General features: G+C 42.4%; 1 protein-coding gene and 1 long non-coding RNA gene across 4 annotated transcripts in view; one reads left to right on the top strand and one right to left on the bottom strand.

Annotated features, from left to right (window-relative positions):
- LOC141276198 (uncharacterized) overlaps positions 1 to 15448 on the top strand; it is a 58791-nt gene extending 43343 nt beyond the window's left edge. Inside the window, exon 3 of the mRNA XM_073790656.1 lies at positions 14224 to 15448. Within this exon, the coding sequence (XP_073646757.1) occupies positions 14224 to 14863 (640 nt within the window). The 3' untranslated portion in view covers positions 14864 to 15448. The remainder of the gene's footprint in view (positions 1 to 14223) is intronic.
- A 1620-nt stretch (positions 15449 to 17068) lies between these two features.
- LOC109549192 (uncharacterized) overlaps positions 17069 to 23021 on the bottom strand; it is a 77548-nt gene continuing 71595 nt past the window's right edge. For 2 of the 3 annotated variants that reach the window (XR_012325377.1, XR_012325376.1), the window contains one exon: positions 17069 to 18744. This is a non-coding gene — a long non-coding RNA (uncharacterized lncRNA). Of the gene's footprint in view, positions 22524 to 23021 lie in introns of all 3 variants that reach the window. The other variant, XR_012325375.1, reaches the window with a different exon arrangement.

The raw sequence follows: 23021 nt of genomic DNA, 5'->3' as shown, positions 1-23021 counted from the left end.
CTGTGCTTAAGAGACCAGTAAGTGAAGGTCCCTACTTTTGCCTAAGGAAGTCACAGCCCAGAAGGAACACAGATGGATAAACTGAGCATCACCACGATACATGATGTGATAGAGGAAAAAGCACCACTGAGGGGAAGGCCAGGTAGGGCCCGAGCAGCCTGCTGAGAGAGACACTAGAGCCATCTTCAGCCTCACACACACCCACTGCCACTACTGTAGTCCAGGCCTCCTGCAAGTCTCCTCACTGGTCTCCACGCTTCTCTTCCACCCATCCTACCTCCTGCATGAATCCATTCTCCACACTGCAGCAGGGTGATCTGCCTAAAATTTGAGACAGGGCTCTCTCCTGCTCAGAGCCTTCCAACAGCACTGGGATTAAGGTCCTGCATCACCCGTCCCATCATCCCTGCCAATTTCTCTCCCTGCGTCTCACCTCACTTTCCACTGCACCAGTGGCCCTTCAGCCACAGTGATCTTTCAGTTCCTTAAGAAGAGTGAGTCCTCTTCTGCTACATGGCCTCTGCACATACCATTCTTTTTACCTGGAATCTTCTTGCCCCACTCTCTGTACTAAAATCTTTGTTGACCTCTGGGTCTCAGCTGAAACATCATTTCCCCTTTATTTATTTTGTTTGTTTGTTGTGAAAACTCCCATTATTCACTTAATTGTCTCTACTTTTGTCTACCCCATAAGTTTGTATGATCAACAAGCACAGGAACCATGTCTGTTTTGTTCACTGTGTATTCACATAGCCTGGCCCACAGCAGACACTCAATAAATATTTGCTCAATGACGATGTAAAAGACTCTTTCCGGGCTTCCCTGGTGTCGCAGAGGTTGGGAGTCCGCCTACCGATGCAGGGGACGTGGGTTCGTGCCCCAGTCCGGGAAGATCCCACATACCGCGGAGCGGCTAGGCCTGTGAGCCATGGCCGCTGAGCCTGCGCGTCCGGAGCCTGTGCTCCGCAACAGGAGAGGTCACAACAGTCAGAGGCCCCGTACCGCCAAAAAAAAAAAAAAAAAAGACTCTTTCCTTCTCTGAAGTCCCAAATGTAAGCATCCCCTTGAATTCATTTCCTGGCCCTCTCCACCACTCCCTATTTTCACCAACTCCATGCTGCTCATGCTTATCTGTACCTCCAGAACTGACCTCTCCTGCCAAGATCAAGTTCCACAATTACGATGGCCACAGGACAGCTCCACCTGGAGTCCCTCTCTGGCACCTGCAACTGGACATGTCTCAAGACACACTCAGTAACTATCCTCAAACAAACTCTCCTGTTTTTTTCCAGTTCTGTTAATGGTGATATTCTCCTAGAGGTCCAGTGACTGACTTCTCTCTTTCCTTCATCCACTGACAAGAACATCTGATTCCATCTCTAAAAATGCAGCTATATGTTCCTGTATACATGGTCAACTAGACTGGTGCATTAGTCTCAAGTCCTACCTCTAGTCTTAAAATAAAAATCATCCATCTACATGTATTTTAAAGTTCAATTCTGATGTCAATCAACAGTCCCATCAAAATCCTTCAATGTCTCCCTACTGTCCTCCAAATAATGTCCATATGCTTCTGCTTGGTATTCAAAGACCCTATTAATCTTGTCCACACTATTCTAACCAGGCAATCTAGCTTAGTGGTTAAGACCATAAACTCTGGAGCCAGACTGCCACGTTAAATGCACAGACACAGGGAAGGTGCACATCCCAGCTTCGCCACTTAACTTCCCTGGGCTACAGTTCCTCCATCCTTCCTCTAAACAATGGGGATAATGATAAAAGTAGTTACCTCCAAGGACTGTTATAACGATTAAATGAACTAGTATACGTAAAACACTTGGAATAGTGCCTGGCACTGATCAGTGCTACACATATTGTGTCTTATTTGTGTTTCACAGCACCATCTCCAACTGTCAATAGCTTACATCCCAGTCTATCTGAACCAACTCCTTGTTTCTCTAATACTCCTCAAACTTCCCCTTCTGAGGTAAGAGCCCACTACACCAGCTGATAAACACTGGCTGATAAGCTGCCAGTATTACACCCCTTCCTCTAACTCAAGGACATCTCCAGTCGAAAGCTTCTACCACAAAGCTCCTTTCTCTCCAGGAGTGTCCTTATAGCTCATGCACTGAAATGCCCCAGAGGCTGCTCATCATAGGATTTCCAGCCCTATTCAGAGACTCCTAGTCTACAATTAACCATCCTCTTCTTCCCTCTACTTTCTCACTCCTCTCCCAAGTTTCAGATCAGAGACCATCTTACCACCATTCTCCATGCCGAGTGGCAAAACTGTTTTAGTTCTCTTATGCCCCTATTTCTGGGTAGAAGTTGAAACTCTCATGGCTGCTCTCCCTACAACAGTCCTATTTCATCAGGTAGTGTTCTCTCTGCTTGAAAACACTTAAAATAATTAAAACTAATTCTGCAGCTTGACTATGAGCAGAATACGGACTTCTCTCTGAAGCAGTCTGGCCTCACTTACCCTCTACAGCCCCTGCCACACACAGGGACTGGTAAATACTAGAAAAGTGTTTATTGATAACTCACAAATCCCTAGAGATGGAAAAATGAGAATTATAACATTCCCAGAAAATTTCACTCTCTCTTTAACCTTAAGAGAAACAATAAATATAAACTGCAATGTGCAATTTCCAAAGACCAATCCACTAACTTAGCATGTGGCTTTACCAACAAATGCAAATTCTACTCCTTTTTATAACTGAAGTGATACTTAAAAAAAAAATTTTTTTTAACAAGAAGGAAGTCGTAACTACCAAGGACACAAAGATCTAGCAAAAACCATGACATCTAAACTGAAGAACTACCTTCAATTCACCTCAAGTCTCCCCAAAACGGTTTATCTAGTGTCTTTAGTGTTTATCCCACAGCTAAGGTCACCAACCAAAAGATTACATGCCAGAAACCTACATTTACACATCTTTACAGAACCAAAAACCACCATATGTTCTCTATGTAACATTAGAAGTTATAATTACAATGATTGTAAAGGATTCTTTAAACACTTGTAGGAATTTATTCTATAACTCATAACATTTTATAAGAACTCTAAAAATTAAAGGAGAAATAAGTCACATAAAATCAGAGGTGCACTCTGAACTGATCGCTAATGAAACAGCTGCCCTAAAACATTCCTTCTCCTTAAGGATTAAAAGAGTTTCACATTGAAGACATCCTTACAAAAATACAAGGAAAATAGCAGAGGAGAAACTAAACTGAATGGCTGATCACTGACTTCTAGTTTCAAAAAGAATCAAGTAGTCATACCCAAGGCAGTGCTAGTCAAAGTGTGGTCCTTAGACAGCAAACTGCTTGCACCCACCTACTCCATGAAGAGTAAGTACAGAGATTGACAGTAAGCACTTAGAAACTTTGACGGCAATGTTACAGAACTTTTACATCTACTGAATCTAACAATAAAAAATTGTAAGTTATATATTGTAGGCTTTTAGTTTCATTTTTCTTATAATTCATACTTTACATATGTTAGAAAAGAATCAGTCTGTGACAAAGGGAAAATGTTAAAAACTGGTCCTTCAGGACATTTGCTTCCAGGAAGATGGAGTAGATGTACTTTTCCTTATTCCTCCCACTAACTACAACTAAAAATTCTGGAGAGTGCATATGAAACAAACATAAGAAGACTCTTAAATGTGGAGAGAAGAAGGCAGACTGGCAAGACCTCAGGCCCTGAGGAACAACACAATGGTGACTACCCTGGGTTTTATTTTTGCCTCATATATCCCAAACTTGGAAGTGAAGAAGCTGGCCAACTGGAAATGCCAACAGGCACAGACCAAAAAAAGCCCAACAAAAGCCTGCTCTCTCTAGCCAAAGGACCAAAAAAGGGACATCTTAGCAAGACAGAAAATGCTAAGGGAAAAAAATGACTACTCCAGACAAAAACCACAGAAAAAACTGTGGCCCACCCAGGCCAGCAAAGGTCAGGTAGGTAGCTTAAATTTCCATATACTCACCAGGCTGTAACAAGGCACCCCAACCCCATCCACACTAGACTGGTGCTAAGGAGGCCAAGTAGGGAGCCCAGGCTTTCATCCATGTCAGCTGGTAACAAGGCACCCTTCCATATCATGTCCCCTGAGAATCCTGGACCTCTAACCCCATCTGACAGTAACAAAACACTTTACTTCTTGGGTCAAGGGAGGCCAAGTGGGGAGGCTGTACTTCTAGTTCCTCCTAGGAATAACAAGGTAGCACCACATGCCACCCCTACCCCTGCTGGAGTGGTGTCAAAAAAAAGCCAGCTAAAACAAAGGCTTAAATAAGATCCAGAATTTCACAGAATATGAAAATTTCCAGGTTTTAATAAAAAAAAAAAGACACTCACCATACCAAAAGCCAGGATGACCTCAAACTAAATGAAAAAGACACTGATACCAACACCAAAATGACAGAGATGTCAGAATTATCTGAGAATGATTATAATGCAGCTGTGACAGAAAGGCTTCAACAAGAAATTTCAAAATAAATAAATGAAACAAATAAATAACCTCAACAAAGAAACAGAAGATACAAATAAGAACAAAATGGAAATTTTAGAGCTGAAAAATACTGAAATAAAAAGCTAAGTTGATGAACTCAACAGCAGAATGGAAGGGACAAAGAAACTCGAAGATACAAAAACAGAAATTACTCAAACTGAACAACAGAAAGAAATAAACTAAAGAAGAATTGACAACCTTAGGAACCTGTGGGACCATAACAAAAGATCTAACATTCAAGTCATCAGAGTCTTGAAAAGAAAGAAAGAGAGTTTGCTGAAAAAGCACTTGCACTCAGGAAATAATGGTGAAAACTTCCCAAATTTGGAAAGAGACACAAACCTACAGGTTCAGGAAGCTGAGTGAATGCAAACAGGATAAACCCAAAGAAATCCAAACCAACATTTATCACAATTAAATTTCTAAAAACTAAAAATAAAGAAAAAATCCTGAGGACAGTGATAGATAAAAGACACCTTAACTACAGAGGAAAAACTATTCAGACAGTGGATTTCTCATCAGAAACCAGGGAGGCCAGAGGTAAGTGGTACAACATTTTTCAAGTGCTGAAAGAAAAGATCAACACAGAATCCTATACCCAAAGAAAATATGCTTCAGGAATGAAGAGCAAATCAGGTCATCCCCAAATGAAGGAAAACAAAGAAAATCTGTGGCCAGCAGACATACCCTTAAGAATGGCTAACGGAAGTTCTAAAAAACAAAAAAGAAATGATAAGAGAAGGAATGCTGACACATCAAGAGAAAACACAGTAAGCAAAAATACAGATAAATAGGCTTTCCTTCTCCCCTTGAGTTTACTAATTTATGTTTGTGAAAGCAAAACTATATAACACAGTGTCTAGCGCACTTGTAAATGTTTTTAAAAGAAATAAATACAACTGTATTAAAATGTGGTCAGGTAGAGCTTCCCTGGTGGCGCACTGGTTGAGAGTCCACCTGCCGATGCAGGGGACACGGGTTCGTGCCCCGGTCCGGGAAGATCCCACATGCCGCGGAGCGGCTGGGCCCGTGAGCCATGGCCGCTGAGCCTGCGCGTCCGGAGCCTGTGCTCCGCAACGGGAGAGGCCACGACAGTGAGAGGCCCGCGTACCACAAAGAAAAAAAAAAATGTGGGCAGGTAAAGGGATGTATAGGGAAGTAAGGTTTCTGCGCTTCATCTGAACAGGAAAAATGATGACACCACTAGACAATGATTAGCCAGGTATATATAATGTAATACCTAAATCAACCAGTAAAAATATTTTTAATTTAAAAAAACTATACAGGGCTTCCCTGGTGGCGCAGCAGTTGAGAGTCCGCCTGCTGATGCAGGGGACAGGGGTTCGTGCCCCGGTCCAGGAAGATCCCACATGCCGCGGAGCGGCTGGGCCCGTGAGCCATGGCTGCTGAGCCTGCGCGTCCGGAGCCTGTGCTCCGCAACGGGAGAGGCCACAACAGTGAGAGGCCCGCGTACTGCAAGAAACAAAAAAACAAAAACAAAACAAAAAAACCTATACAAAGAAATACACTCAAAAACAGTATAAATTAAAATGGAATTGTAAAAAAAAAATGTTCAAGTAACCCACAGGAAGCTGGGAGGAGGAGCAGTGGGGGAATACCCAGAGAAACAAAAAACAGAGGGAATAAACAAAAAATTAAATGGCAGACTTAAGCTCTAACAGATCAATAATAACATTCATTGTAAATGGTCTAAATGCATCAATGAAAAAGACAAAGATTGCTAGAATCAACTAAAAAACATGATCCAAGTATATGCTGTCTACAAGACACTTAATTCAAACATAACAGTTTAGGCAGATTGGAATTAAAAGAATGGAAAAGGATATAACATCCAAACAATTAAAGGAAAGCAATCAAAGGAAAAAGAAAAGTAGCAACTATGTTAATATCAGATAAGAGTAGAATTCAGAGCAAAGAGAATTACTAGAGACAGAGAAGGACATTATGTAGTGACAGAAAGTGTCAACCCACCACGAAAACACAGCAACCCTAAATGTGTATGCAGCAGAGAGCTGAAAAATATGTAAAGCTAAAAACTGATATAACCTAAAAGGAGAAACAGACAAATCCACAAATATAGTTGAGACTTCAACATCCCTCTCTCAGGAGTTGATAGAATAGCTAGGTAGAAAACCAGCAAGGGTATAGAAGAACTCAACAACACTATCAACCAACAGAATCTAAACAACATATATGAAATTTATAAAACACTCCTCTCAACAGCAGAAAACACATTCTAACCAAGTGTCCACAGAACATATACCAAGACAGACTATATTTTAAGCCATAAAACAAGCCTAAACACATTTAAAAGAACTGAAACATACAGACTGTATTCTCCAACCACAACAGAATTGAAGTAAAAACCAAAACCAGAAAGATAACAGGAAAATCTCCAAACACCTGGAAACCAGACAACACACTTCTAAATAATCCATGGGTCAAAGTCTCAGGGAAATAAAAACATACTGAACTGAGTGAAAATAAAAATAAAACAGAATTTGTGGGACACAGCTAAAACAGTGCTTAGAGGAAAATTTATACTGCTAAATGCCCCCGTGAATGTAAATGCAAAAAGTCCTCAACAAAATGTTAGTAAACTGAACTCAGCAAAATATAAAAGGGATAATATGGGGCTTCCCTGGTGGCGCAGTGGTTGAGAGTCCACCTGCCGATGCAGGGGACACGGGTTCGTGCCCCGGTCCGGGAAGATCCCACATGCCGCAGAGCGGCTGGGCCCGTGAGCCACAGCCACTGGGCCTACGCGTCCGGAGCCTATGTTCCGTAACGGGAGAGGCCACAGCAGTGAGAGGCCCAGGTACCGCAAAAAAAAAAAAAAAAAAAAAAAAAGGGATAATACACCATGACCAAGTGGGGTTTATTCCAGGAATGCAAGGCTGGCTCAATTAAAAATCAATCAAAATAATCCATCACATCAATAGGCTAAAGAAAAAAATTACATGAACATATAAAGATCAATGCGCAAAAAGCACTTAATGAAATTCAACACCCATTCATGCCAAAAACTTTCAGAGACAGAAACAGAAGGGAATGTCCTCAACTTGATGAAGAGCATCTAGAAAAACCGTACAGTTAACACTATATTTAATAGTGTGTAGTATAAGTACCTGACAAATAGCTTTTTTGATTGTACAATGTAAATGCCTGACATTAAGCTTTTGATTTCCCAGGCATCCAGTTCAAAGACATCCATCTTGAATAAACACATTGCCAGCTACACAGCTAGATAAAGAGCCATGCCGCCCCACCCATAAAGTTACTTTTTTTTCTTTAAGAAAGCTCTAGTCATTAGATAACTGACCATTTGACAGCTTGCTTTTCCCTTCCTGTGACCTAATTCCTGCTCTTATGTCTTACATTCACCAATAAAGAGAGAATCTACAAAACCCTATGCCCCTCACCATCAACCCCACAAAAAAGCAGAAACCCAGGTCTGCACTCTTTACCCACAACCTCGTTGTGTGGCCTCAGGCATGCCATGTACCCTCCTCCAGGACCTGTAAGTAATAAACCTTTTCTTTTCAAACTTCCCTTATGGTTGTTGCAGAGGTGTGTCTTACAATCACTGTAAGAGCACAAGGGCCAGTCCAGACACAAAACTGGCTCCTCCAGAAGGGGAAATGTCTGTGCGGGGGCTCACCACAGGCCCAGGTGAGTACCAGTCATTTCTAGCCAATAGCATCACTATGGATTGGCAGAGACTGACCCAAAACATAGTGAAAGACTAAATGCTTTCTCCCTAAGATCAGAAACAAGGCAAAAACGCCCTCTCTTATTATTCTTATTAAACATAGTACTAGAAGTTTTCGCCAGTGCAATAAAGCAAGAAGAGGAAGTAAACAGCATGCAGATTGAAAAGGAAGAAATAAAACTGCCCCTATGTAGACAAGACATGGTTGTCTACTTAGAAAGTCTGAAGGAATCTACAGAAAAACTCCTAGAACTAAAAAATGGGTTCCACAAGACTGCAGGATACAAGATCAACATAAGAAAGTTAATACTTCTACTAGCAATAAACACATGGACACCAAAATTTAAAATACAATACCATTTTTAACATCTTTATTGGAGTATAATTGCTTTACAATGTTGTTAGTTTCTGCTTTATAACAAAGTGAATCAGGTATACATGTACATATATCTCCATATCCCCTCCGTCTTGTGTCCCCCTCCCACCCTCCCTAATCCACCCCTCTAGGTGGTCACAAGCACCGAGCTGATCTCCCTGTGCTATGCGGCTGCTTCCCACCAGCTATCTATTTTACATTTGGTAGTGTATATATGTCAATGCCACTCTCTCACTTCATCCCAGCTTCCTTCCCCCTCTCCGTGTCCTCAAGTCCATTCTCTACGTCTGCGTCTTTATTCCTGTCCTGCCCCTAGGTTCTTCAGAACCATTTTTTTTTTTAGATTCCATATATATGTGTTAGCATATGGTATTTGTTTTTCTTTTTCTGACTTACTTCACTCTGTATGACAGACTCTAGGTCCATCCACCTCACTACAAATAACTCAATTTCGTTTCTTTTTATGGCTGAGTAATATTCCATTGTATATATGTGCCACATCTTCTTTATCTATTCATCTGTCGATGGACACTTAGGTTGCTTCCATGTCCTGGTTACTGTAAATAGTACTGCAGTGAACATTGTGGTTCATGACTCCTTTTGAATTATGGTTTTCTCAGGGTATATGACAGTAGTGGGATTGCTGGGTCATATGGGAGTTCTATTTTTAGTTTTTTAAGGAACCTCCATACTGTTCTCCATGGTGGCTGTCTCAATTTACATTCCCACCAACAGTGCAAGAGGGTTCCCTTTTCTCCACACCCACTCCAGCATTTCTTTGTAGATTTTTATGATGATGGCCATTCTGACCAATGTGAGGTGATACCTCATTGTAGTTTTGATTTGCATTTCTCTAATGATTAGTGGTGTTGAGCATCCTTTCATGTGTTTGTTGGCAATCCGTATATCTTCTTTGGAGAAATGTCTATTTAGGTCTTCTGCCCATTTTTGGATTGGGTTGTTTGTTTTTTTGATACTGAGCTGCATAAGCTGCCTGTAAAATACAATACCATTTTCAATTGTTCAAAATACAAATACTTACATGTAAATCTAACAAAAATCCAACAAAATCTAACAAAACATAGACTTGTATGATAAAACTACACAATGCTAATGAAAGAAATCAAAGAAGATCTAAATAAATGGAGAGACATACCATGTTCATAGATTGGAAGAAACAACATAGTAAGACAACAATTCTCCCCAAATTGATATATAGGTCTAATGCAATTCCTATCAAAATTCCAGTAGGACTTTTTATAAATATAAACAAGATTATTCTACAATTTATATGGAGAAGCAAAGGAAAGAACAGCTAATACAATTCTGAAAAAGAATGAAGTGGGAGGAATCATTCTACACCTACTTAAGACTTATTATATTGCACAGTAACCAAGACTGTACAATACTGGTGGAAGGACAGACACATAGATCAATGGAACAGAACAGAGAACCCAGAAATAAACGCATATAAGTATACCCAACCGATTTTTTTTTTACATACATAAAAGCAATTCAATGGAGGAAACAATGTTGCCTTTTCAACCAATGGTGCTATAATAGCCAAAACTGGAAACAACAAATGTCCTTCAAAAGGTAAATGGTTAAAAGAACCATAAAAGTACATCCATACTATGAAATACTACTCAGCAATAAAAAGGAAGCAACTATTGATACACCCAATACCTCGATGAGTCTCCAGAGAATTATGCTGGGGGGGGGGCGGGGCATGGGGGGCAAAAGCCAATTCCAAAAGGTACTTACTATATGACTCCATGTATAAAACATTCTTCAAAGGACAAAATTATAGAAATGGAGAACAATCATATCCTGATTGTCAGGACTTAAGGAGTGTATGGAACTGGGAGGGAAGAGGGTATGGCTATAACAGAACATGCAGAAACCCTGTGCTGATGGAAATGTTCTTGACTATATCAATGACACTCTCATGGGTCTGATATTGCACTACAGTTTTACATGATACCACTGGGAGCAACTGGGTAACGGGTACATGGGATCTTTCAGAATTATTTCTTGTAACTCCATGTGGATCTACAATTATGCCGCCAAAAAAAGTTTAATTTAAAAAAGCCCAGAGTTTGGGCTTTTTGAGCACTAGCTGTCCCTAACTCCTTGCTTGGTGCCCTGAAATAAATGCTGCACTTTCTTTCATCACACACACACAAAAAAAAGCCCAAAACTGGACCTTCACTCTCTACTCTAAGATTCATCACCCAAATGTTAACACTTCAGAATAGATCTACCTTCTTAACAACTCTTTATTAATTTTGGCTTTGTGGTGGACTGCGGACACATAGATATAAACGTAAAATATTATCCGTACCCTTAAACACCATAAACTCAAGTAGAGTGACAAACACAGGCATAAATCAACAGTGAAAGACTTCATAAAGGAGATGAGATTTGAGCAAATCCTTGAACAAGAGGTAGCACTTCCACAAGTGGAAGCGGAGATGGGGATGTCTTGGGAAGAAGAAATCTTATGTAAAGACTCGGAGCTAAAGATAAACACAGTGCCTATGAAGAAAGGGGCATGTGTGTTGTGAAATAACAAAAAGATGGAATAAGCAGTGTGGGGGTAACAATGGAAGGTCCCCAAAAGCTGGAGCGAGGAATGCAAATGAGAGAAGACTTCCTTACCAACCCAGCCAACCAAAAGCAAGCAGCTCCCCACCACCACACAAACACAGTCTCTCCAGCACCCTTTACCTTTTCTTTCTAGCACTCATCACAAGTTTAATTATTATGTACTTACCTGCATGTTTATCTAATGCTGTCCAACCCCAGTTATCTTGAGTATCTACCACTGGACTGGCACACAATAAGCACCCAATAAATATTAACTGAGTCAATGAACGAACAGCAAGTATTCACTTCTAGTTCCCTTCTATGCAGTTGCCCCAGTCTTCTTTCCTGCAGTATCTGTCACTCCGTGCACCATGGTCCCTCTCTGACCCACTGCCTCTTTTAGCTAATCTCTCCTTTTTCCTAGCCCCTCCACCTCAGCCCAGCTCTTAACCCATAATAAAATAAAAACTCAGTATATTTTAAAATACTGGTTCACATTTACAATGTTGTAACCCTCTTCTGAATCTCAACCAATTAAGAACTGTATCCCAAGAATCTGCTACTGAAAACAAAGTACTACAGTTGTAAGTTGTTACAGAAGCATAATAGATGTATATATTACATAAACAGACAAATACCAGCAGAAATAGCTATTCCTGTCAGGGCCTTACTTTCCTGAATATGAGAGCCTTTTCCCAGTATTAGATGATCCTATCTGGTCTATGGAAAGCTGCCCACTGAAGACAGCCAGGACAGTACTCCTCAAGGCTACCAAAGTTACACAAAACAAGGAAAACAGAGAAACTGCCACAGACCAAAGACTAAGGAGACATGATGACTAAATACAATGTGGTGCAATGTGGTACCCTGGACAGGATTCTGGAACAGAAAGAGGATATTAATGGGAAAATTGGTGAAATCCTAATAAAGTCTGGAATTTAGTTTTTTAAAAATAATATACATACACATATACATATGTATGTGGCACTAAGATATGATTAAGATTCAAATGTATAAATATTATTTTATATTATTAAAAAGAGAAAGAGATAGGGCATGCAAGGGAACCAGGAAATGAAACTCAGGCCAGGGTAGCTGGGGCTTAGAGCTGAAAAGCTACACACAGACCTACCACCTTCATTTTGATTCTGGTCCTATGCTCTTACCCGCTGCCCTGAATATTACCTTGCCTGAATTGCTTGGGATTAACTACTTTTGACTTCTGAACAGGCTCATTAATATACTCAAGAAGCATTTATTGAGTGCCTACTGCTTACCAGGCACTGTGCAGTCTTTGAAGATACATGGCTGGAAAAGGAAGACACAATCTCTGCTCTCATAAAGCTGACACTCTACTACAGAAGCCAGGCATTTAACAAGTATTTGTGTAAATGATGAGTGTTCCCAAGGCATTCAAAGTTGGCTTAAGAGCCCTACCAAACAATCCATCAGGACATTTGTTAAACCCAGTTATCACTGGTGTTCTGAATAAGGCCTTCAGTATGAAAACAAATCACTTGAGATCTGAGATCTATCACCTGTGACCTGTTGAATCACTTTAACAGATACTCATTCAGTTGATGTGGCTTGGGACCTGAGATTCTGCATTTCTTCCAAACTCCCAGGTGACAGAGATGCTGCTGCTGGTTCACGAACCACACTTTGCATTAGCAAAGCACTGAAGGTACCAAGGAAACATCCCTTAAACTATCACGTAGAATGCAAGCTCCATGAAGCCAAGAGACATTTTGCCTCTCCTATTCACCATGCTATACCCAGGACTTAAAACTATGCCTCATAGACATATGGCACTCAACAAATATTTACTGAATAAGCCAATGGATATATGGTCTAGACAAGTGCTGTTCAATAGTAACCACCGGTCACATTTGGCTACTGAACACTTGTAATGTGGCTAGTGAATTTTCAAAACTTTAATTTTAATTAATTTAAATAGCCACATGTGGTTAGTGGCTACCACAATGGACAACCCAAGTCCAGACACAAATGTAATGTAAAAAGCACTGGATTAATAAGACCTAGGTGTGAACCCCAACTCTGCTGCTTAGCTTGCGCCCTGTAAAGTTACAACTTCTTAGGGCCTCAACTTCATTTGTGAAATGAGGACAAAATACCCACCCATCCCACCCCACCCTCTCAGAGTTCTTGACAAGAATTATTATAGATCAGTGTGTTGATATTAAGCACAAGGTATGATCTCTGCCCTCCAGAAACAGTTCACAATCACAAAGACTACTCTGACCATTGCCCACACTTGCCAGAAAATGCCAAGCCCGTCTGGTTAGCTTAGCGGCTCTGTGAATGAGGCCAAGGTCACAAGTTCGGAGGAGGGGGCCTTCACTTAGCAAGGTTGACCAGGTAAGAGAGGCAATGACACTGCAAATCATCACAATTCCTGGCAAATCTTTAAATGGGCATTGCACTGATTATGGGTGAGTAAATGACATTTCATTCATTCATTCTTCCAGGAAGCTGTACTACATTACCTAACGCCCGCTACTTCCCAACCACAGACGTCTGCTAATTCACGGCCGGGTCCTCTTCGCGGGTAGTGGGCCGGAAGCCCCCAACCCGGGCCGCCCGCGTGTCCTCCCCTCCCGCGTCGCGCCGGCCGGGCGGGGGTCAGCCTGGCACCGCGGCTCCAAGTACCACACCGCCGGACCGAACCCAGGAGCCATATTTAGCTGTATTTTGGTCAATAAAACAAACTTCCGTCTTCTAAAGAAAAACGGTTCTAACTCAATGTCAAACTAGGACGGAAACTCGCTTCTCGCCGCAGCGGCCAACCAGAGACGCCGCGTGTCCAGCAGCCTCCGAGTCCCCGACCCGGACCCCGCGCCCAGCGAGCCCGCGCCCCGGCCGCGCCGGCCACAAAGGGACAGGAGACGCGGACGCGGCCGGGCCTCCTCCGCCTCCTCCTCCCCCGGCTCCGCGTCAGCGGCCGCGGCTCCGGGACGGCCCGGGCGCGGGCGGACACTCACCTCGGTCCGCACGCGGCGGCGGCGGCGGCGGCGGGCGCTCCTCGGGGCCGGCCCGGGCGGTCGCGGCGCGGTCCCGCGGGCCGCAGCGCGGGCGCTACTCTCGGGCCGCCGTCCGCCGCGCCGCCTCCTCGACCACTGCCGGCGGCTCCCCCGGCGGGCGGGCGGGCCCGACGCGGGCCCCGCCTCCGCCGCGCCTGCCCCCTCCTCCGCGCGGGGCCTCGCGGGCTCGGCGCGCTACTCCGGGCCACCCCGCATGCTGCTGCCGCCGCAGCTGCTGCTCGCTTGGGACCGCCTCAGCGCGGCGGTCCGGGGCCGCAGGGCCGCCCACGCAGGCCGCTTGGGCGCGGTCCTCCCCGCTCGCGGCGTGCTGGCGGCGGCGGCGGCCCGTGCGGCTGCGCGGGGGAGGCGGGGGCGCCGCGCGCTCACCCGGATGCGGCGCCCCCGCCCCTGCGGCGAGCCCACCTCGGGGCCGCGGCGCTTCCCTCGGGGCTGTGAAGGTTCCGGCTTCTCGGCGCCTCTACCTCTGCCTGTCCCACCCGCGGGGAGGCGCGGAACCCGGGCGCCGGAGCAAGGGCCTCCGGGCGGCGCTGCCGGTCCTGTCCCGGGCGGGAGCCTGGGTCTGCGACGGGCTCGGCCGTGAGGTCCGGCCCGGGTGGTCTCCACCTGAACCTGTGCACGGACAAAGGGGCTGCCGCCGCAAGTGAAGTACAGCTTGGGCCGTTTCACGTCGAGCAGGTCGCGGGGTGGGAGGAAAGGACGGTGCCCTCACCGCGCCGACGAGATCTTCGGATCGATCCCGGGGCCGAGGCCAGGTTTGTTCCAGACCCGCGAGCGGCCGACGAAGACTCGGAACTGGAGGACGGTCAGCGGCCCCTTGGTCTGGCCGGGCTGAGCGCTGCGTCCGGCGACAGGGATGCAGGAGGTCCAGGACCCAGGGTGGGCGGCGAGAGGGGAGGCCACCGACCGGCAAAGCCGGAAGAGGCAGCCAGGCCTTGGGGGACAAAAACAACCCCGGCCCCCGCAGGATGGGGGCTGTTTAGGGCAGTGTCTCCCTTGTAGTTCTGAGAGGGGCCCTTCCACGGTGCCCCCTTGGGAAACACTCTTCCTTGGCACTAATTCCAGTACCTAGCCGTACCTTAACCTGAAGAGGAGACGCAGCCTGGTCCTCTGTCACTCACTAGGCATGACCAACTGTTATTTTAATAAATTTTCTACTTGAATCATTCAGAGGTTTTTGTGTCTTGCTTGCCAGCGATGAAACTAATGTTTATAATATTTAAATGGTCCCATTTTTATATTTTAAATAAAGGTATGTTCGCAGAAAAAACCAAAAGGCTGGAAGCAAATAATGTTACTGAAGATTATCTGTGGAATTTTACTATCCTATTTTGTGCTTATCTACATTTTCCAAGTATTCTAAAATAAAAGTTAAAAGTTGCTTTTTAAAAGTACTTACATAATATTTTGAAACAAAGTGAATCATGATTGGCCTGTTAATGTACCACAAGGGAACTTCACTTTGAAGTTTTTATCTTTTTAAAAAATAACCGTGTTTAGGAAAAAAAAAGTTTTTTTGTTTCTTGGGGGGAAAAAAAGGTTTGCAAATCGTATATCTGATAAAGGACTTGTATTCAGAATATATAAAGAACTCATAACTTAATAAGACTAATAATTGAATTTTAAATGGATAAAAGGATGAAATCGGCATTTTACCAAAGAAAATATTTACATGGTCAACAGTAGCATGAAAAGATGTTCAACATCATTAGCGACTAGGGAAATGAAAATCAGAACCACAATGAGAAAGCTCTTTGCACCCACTACAATGGCTGTAATAAAAACGACTGATGATAGCAAGTGTTGCTGAGGAGATTAGAGAGATTAGAACCCTAACCTACATTTCTGATGGATATGTGAAATGGTACAGCCACTTTGGAAGTTTGTTAAAAAGGTACTTAAAAAGTTATACGTAAGAGTACCATATGACCCAATGATTCCACTCCTAGGTATATACCCCCCAAAACTGAAAACATGTTCATATAGCAAGTTGTATATAAATATTCATAGGAGAATTATTCATAATACTTGAAAAGTAGAAACAATCCAGATGTCCAGCAACTGGTGAATGGATAAACAAAATGTGGTATGTCCATACAGTGAATGCTATTCAGCAATAAAACAGAATGAAAGATACATAGAAGATATGTGGAAGATACAACATAGAGGAACCTCAAAAACATTAAACCAAGTGAAAATAGCCAGATGGGTGGTGATCATGGGTTAGGTCAGGCAGTAGGCATATGTCAGCATGGTGAGGGCGGTCCTGGGTGGGGTAAATGTGGATCATAAGCAGTCAGGAGGGTGCCTTGCTTTGGATCTGGTGATAAGATCAGTACATTTTAGGCATTTGTAAGGGGCATGGGCAGGTAATGGTGACTAATTGTTGTATTACTGCACTGGATGTCTATAGCCAAAAGCCCCAAATCCTGGGAGCTTAAAACTACACATTAGCTTCTGGCCCACAAGCCATGTCATTTGAGGAAGGGGGACGGGGGTGGGGGTGGGTGGGGGGGCGGTCCATCCCAGGCTGGAGAAGAATCCAGAGCAGCACCTGTTTCCTCCTTGGCAGAGACAGAAGGACATGTGGCATATTGTACATGGTCTCGTAACACTTCCTCACCAAGTGTCACTTTTATGCATGCATTTCATTGGCCAAATCAAACGACCTGCCATATCTGACTTTCAAAGAAGCAGGGAAATGCAATAAATCCCAGCATTGTCCCCAGAAGGCAGAGAGCTGCAAAAATTTGGATTATAACATTAATGACTACCACAAGTATCAAAATTGAAGGATAACTTTTTTAACTTTTTATTTTGAAATAATTATAAATTCATAGGAAGTTGTAAAAACTGTACAGAAAAGTCCTTTGTACCCTTCACCCATTTCCCCCCAATGGTTACATCTTATAACTGTAACTTATAAAAAAGCTATAAACTTGTAACTATAGTACAATGTCAAAACCAGGAAATTGGTATTGGTACAATATGTGTGTATAGTTCTGTGCCACTTTATCACATGTGCAGTTTCCCATAACTATCACCAGCATCAAGATACAGAACTATTCCATTACCACAGAGATCTCCCTCATGAACTTCCTTCATAGTCACACCTACCCCTCCCCCATCCCCACTATCTCTAACCCCTGGCAACCACTATCTGTTTTCCATCTCTATAGTTTTGTTATTCAAGGATGTTATATAATGGAAGCATACAGTATATGACCTTTTGAGACTGGCTTTTTTTTTTTTTTTTTTTAACCTGGCATAATACACTTCCACATGGTTGGGTTGTTTTGTTTGTTTTGTTTTTGCTAGTCACCTGTCAACTAGGCCAGGATGAAAGTGCTGGCTCCCCACTTGGTCTTCTCTGACATCACCCCAGCAGGGGTTAGAGGGGTCATGAGTGATGCCTTCTAACAAAAGGGTGAAGGTGGGAGTCCCTCTTTTCAGCCTTTGCTGACTGGGACAGGGGTGAGGTCACATTTTTTTTCTGCAGGGTTTGGCTAGAATAGGGTAGTTACTGGTCTAAAAGTTGTCTACGTTGCCTCTTTCCCAGTCCTTTAGCTAGTGAGAGCAGGCATTTCTTGGGGTTTTTAAAAAATTTGTTCCTGTGGTGTTTCTAGTTTGCCAGCTTCTCTAGCCTAAGATATATGAGGCAAGACAAACAAACAAACCAAACACACAAACAAAAAAACAACACGGAGAACTCATTGTCCTGTCATTCCTCAGATCCCAAGGTCCTTAGTCAGTTGTCTTCTTCTCTCTGCCTTTCACAGTTTTCTCTTGCTTGTTTCATATACAATGTCCAGGGCTTTTAACTGTTCTTAGTGGGAAATGTACTCCATCCACACTATTCCATCTTGGGCAGGAACAAGAAGTTGAGAATAAAGTTTTAAAACATAAATTAGAGCAGATTGCAGATTATTCCTATAAAAAAAGTCACTCCCAGTTTTTTGCATTCCAATAGGCTTTTATGAGTCAGAGAGGAAAGGGAAGATTTATTGCTGGTTTATTGGGAATTCCACACATATACTCTGGAGACTTATATGGGCTATAATATCATACAGGAAAAAAATAGGTGAAATCCTGGGAACTGCTAGATCAGAGACTCAATGCAGTCCGAGGTCAGCAAGCATGGAGGAGTGGAAAACTTGAGACAGCTGGTGAGAAGAACAAGCCTGAGATTCTGCAGGTGGAGAAGGCTCAGCGTATGCCATTTGGGCACATGGCCAATGAAGGTAAAGAAGGCAGTGACAGAAATGAACCTAAGAAACTGAAAATAATACAGTCAGACCAGACACCAGTATGAATTTTTTTTAAGGTTAAGGAGAGCAGGAGTCAGAATAGCAGCTAAAACCTAAGTCAGGTACAAAAATCATCAAGGGCAATGGAAGCAAGTCTTAGTGGGCAGTAGATTTGGGTGGGCAGTCGTCACTTCAAAGGAAATCGAATGGAATGAACCTGAAATGAAGAGAAATGGAAGAGATGTTGGGTTCTCAGTTCAAACTGAGTAAGTGGAGTAAGACAACCAGAGGGGTTTTTTGTTTGTTTTGTTTGTTTGGCCATACCCTGCAGCATGTGGGTTCTTAGTTCCCTGACCAGGGATGGAACCCATGCCCCCTGCACTGGAAGGCAGAGTCTTAACCACTGGACCACTGGGGAAGTCCCAACCTGAGTTTTAACACATGTGAATTCATGGTATCATCAGATGGCATTTAGGAAGACTCAGTGAAAAAAAACTTGGTAAGTAGCACAGGGTGGAGGAGAAGACTGCAGGTCTTGTCCAGCTAAGAGTGATTTTGAGAGATTTATAAAATACCTTTTTGTGGCCCCTTCTTTCCCCTAGTCATAGCTTCCCAGTCCCCCAGGGCACAAGTCTATGTGAATAATTATTTACACATTTCTAGCAAAGGAGTGAGGCACTGCTTTTATAGCTTTAGGCCCAAAGGAGGGTGTGGTAACAGAAGCTATGTGACTAAGAGCAATACCCTCACATATGCCACACCACCTGGCTAAGTGACCCTTGAGACAGTTTCTATTAGCTCTGAGGATTCTGAATACAGTCTGTCTTACACTGCCCTGCCATGTTGGCCTTCCTGAAACACCAAGTTCATGAAGTCATTCTGTCCACACACACATTACTCAAGCCATCCAAGCTCTTCACAATCTTGTCCCATTCTTATCAGTCCCAGCCCTCTTGCCCACAGCTCCCCCATAAGAATTCTCTGCTCCAGTCATACCACACCCACTTCAGTGTTCCCTCTCTCCAGATTTATTATGCTGCTTATTTCTTCCTTGCCTACTTTCCTCCACCTACCTTAATCCCTATGGATTCTTTCACAGTGCAATTTTCTTTACCATCTATCACCTCTTCAGTTGGGTTGATCTCTCTCTCTCTCCTTTTTTTTTTTGAATTCTTATAATTTCATCATCTGGGGCATTTTTTTTTCCCCACACAAATTAGCTGCCTCATGATATGATAGCTATAATGTTTTATGTGTCTATGGCTTATATCACCTCCTAGATGGTATGCACTGTACTTTGCACATTTTAAGTATAATAGTAATACATACATATATAAAATACATACATATGATAAAAAATTCAAATAGGATAGGAAGATATGAAACAAAGGCTTAAATTTTTCCCACCAAATAGCATCCCCAAAGGTAACTACCTTTAACTAATTCTTTTTGGTGGTTGCCACCCCACCTCTCTGATGGATATCTCCCCTAATTCTAAATAGTATAATTCCAATTCTTGATTTATCAACTTTAGACAGTGTGTGTCAATTTTTGTGACCATACAAACAATCCCCAAGTCATTGTTTACAACAAACACTTATTGCAAGCTCACAAGTCATTGGCTGCCACCATGCTGGACTTGGTTTGGCTTGACTCTATACGTCTTTTTATCTTGGGTCTTGGGCTAAAGGAACGTCTATTATTATTTGGGATATGCTTTTCCCACGGCAGAGGGCCACAGCTGAAGAGAAGTAACTGAGGGCTTCCCTGGTGGCGCAGTGGTTGAGAGTCCGCCTGCTGATGCAGGGGACACGGGTTCGTGCCCCGGTCCGGGAAGATCCCACGTGCCGCGGAGTGGCTAGGCCCATGAGCCATGGTTGCTGAGCCTGCATGTCCAGAGCCTGAGCTCCGCAACGGGAGAGGCCACAACAGTGAGAGGCCCGCGTACCACAAAAAAAAAAAAAAAAAGAAGAAGTAACTGAAACACATGATACTTCTGAAAACCTCTGTTCAGAGCTAACCAGTGTCACTTCCACCCACGTTTCATTGTTCAAAATAATTCATATTGCCAAGCCCAGGGTTGATGGGGATAGGCATGAAACTATCTATGCCCTATCAGGAAGTATGGCAAAAATCATATGACAGAGAGAGTGGATATATTATCTACTACATAGAAGGAGCAAAAAGTTGGGAACAATAACATCTACCACACACAAGTTTTTTATTGATTTCCACCTATCAAAGAATAGGAATTGGGCTCATTAACACCACCTCTGTCTCCCTCCTTTCAATATTTTGTTAGTTGTATTATAAGTACTTCTTCTACTGGCTTACTTTATAACCTTAAGTTATAAAAAGAAAGTACTTTCTTGGCTACTCAACTTTAGGCAGTATCTCTCAAGTCTTCATTATAAAAAATGAGGATATGTATACCCTGAAACTTTTACATCCTCTCTTCCCTTTCCATCTCGTAACTTATACATTATAAAGGTTTATAACATTTCCTTCTGTTTTGAAACTACAGTTAGGTTTTCTATGCTTTGTGTATAAGTTGATTCAAAAAAGTAAAATCCAATAAAGGGTGCTTGAAATACTAAAATTGTGTACATATTATTTTCTGCAGAATCAAGAAATGTAGGTAGACTTGTGGAGAAGGAAATGTACTTAGGCTTTTCCTAAATATGTATAGATTCAAAAATAATATTTCAAAAACCAAGATAGAATGTTTTATCCTTCATTACACTCCATAAGCTATTCAGAATCATGTTACATTTAATTTGTTTTATATAGGCTGTGATTTTGCTATAGAGCTTTTTATTTTTCAGAGTTTCTGTTTGCCTTACTTTTTTCTTATTGACAGAAGAAACAATCACCTTCACTCTATCACTAAGTTCATATAACTTTTAAAATAATACTTATTTGTTGAGGTGAATTCATTTTCCTATCAAATACATTTGTCTGCAAGTCTTCTAACTATATGTTTCACTTTGGACCAATTGCCTTTATACCTGCTGCCCAACGAACAGCCTAGGGATTCTTTTTATTGCTATTCTGAGTTGTGGCCATTAATTTTTGGATTTTATATCTTCATCTTTTTTATTTCAATTTTCATTTTCTTAAAGCATATACTCAAGTGATTTTTTTTCCATAAAGGGAGGTGAATGTTGAATTCTTTCAATGTGATTTGCAGACTGGTAAATTGGCTAGATATAGAATTCTATGTTCCAAACAATTTTCTGTTAGTATTTTGAAGGCATTGTTCTATGGTAGTCCAGCCTAAGGGTAGAAAATCTGAAAGCCAATATGATTCTCATCCTTTTCCCAATGAGTTGTTTTTGCTCTCAAGAACATTGCCTAATCCAAACATTGCCTAATCCAAGGTCACAAAGACTTGCTCCTGTTTTCTGTTTATTCTATTTAGAGTTTTCTCTTTAACTTAGTGAAATTTCATAAGGATATGTAAGTTCACAATGAGTGCTGTTCAAAAAGCAGTCAACTATTTAACCAACCAGGATATTTTTGATATCCTGTTACATGATCAACAGTGTTGAAGACATGTGGGGTACATACAAGAGGAACACAGTTATTTCTCAGAGAGCTTCAATCTATAGGAGGACATTTGTGGTCAGCCTAAAGAATAAATCTTAACTGGCTCTTACGTAATGGAATCTATTTTTTATTTATTTATTTATTTTTGGCTGTGTTGGGTCCTCGCTGCTGCGCGCGGGCTTTCTCTCTAGTTGCGACCAGCGGGGGCTACTCTTCGTTGTGGTACACAGGCTTCTCATTGTGGTGGCTTCTCTTGTTGCAGAGCACGGGCTCTAGGCATACAGGCTTCAGTAGTTGTGGCTCGCAGGCTCTAGAGCACAGGCTCAGTAGTTGTGGTGCATCGGCTTTGTTGCTCCGCGGCATGTGGGATCTTCCTGGCCCAGGGCTCGAACCCAGGTCCCTTGCACTGACAGGAGGGTTCTTAACCACTGTGCCACCAGGGAAGCCCTGTAATGAATTCTTAGTAAGCCAGATTGCATTCAATCATTTATTTTGTGTCTGATGAGACTGTGTAAGGTAAAAGCTATTTATTTTTTCACCTCTGGTAAAAAAAATGTTAAATTCTGTGACTTTGTGAGGAGGAAACAAAGTCAGCCTTTCCTTTGCTCTATTGCCTCTTTTTGCTGAAAATTACTTTCTTCCAGCCTAAAGTTACCTTTGTACTAATCATTGTCCATTACTGTCATTTAAAAATAATTTTTGAATAAATATTTCAAATTATTTATTTAGTAAATGATTACAGAAGTTGAAATTCTTTCTTTTCATTCTCTCTTTTTGGCTTCTCCTGCAACTTGATCACATTTACAATGAGCTTCTTGCTGGCTTGGTTTGTCTTCTTGAGACTACTGTTATACTTTCTTTTAGGATCATAGAACTCACATCCCCTAACCTAGGTATCTATACCAGCAAAGAAAATAAAACCATGACCATTTTTGTCCTTTTCCT

Source organism: Tursiops truncatus, chromosome 13 (genome assembly GCF_011762595.2).
Source record: "Tursiops truncatus isolate mTurTru1 chromosome 13, mTurTru1.mat.Y, whole genome shotgun sequence".
NCBI lineage: Eukaryota > Metazoa > Chordata > Mammalia > Artiodactyla > Delphinidae > Tursiops > Tursiops truncatus.
The sequence above is the reverse complement of the archived record's forward strand: the minus strand, read 5'-3'. Positions and strand labels throughout refer to the sequence as shown.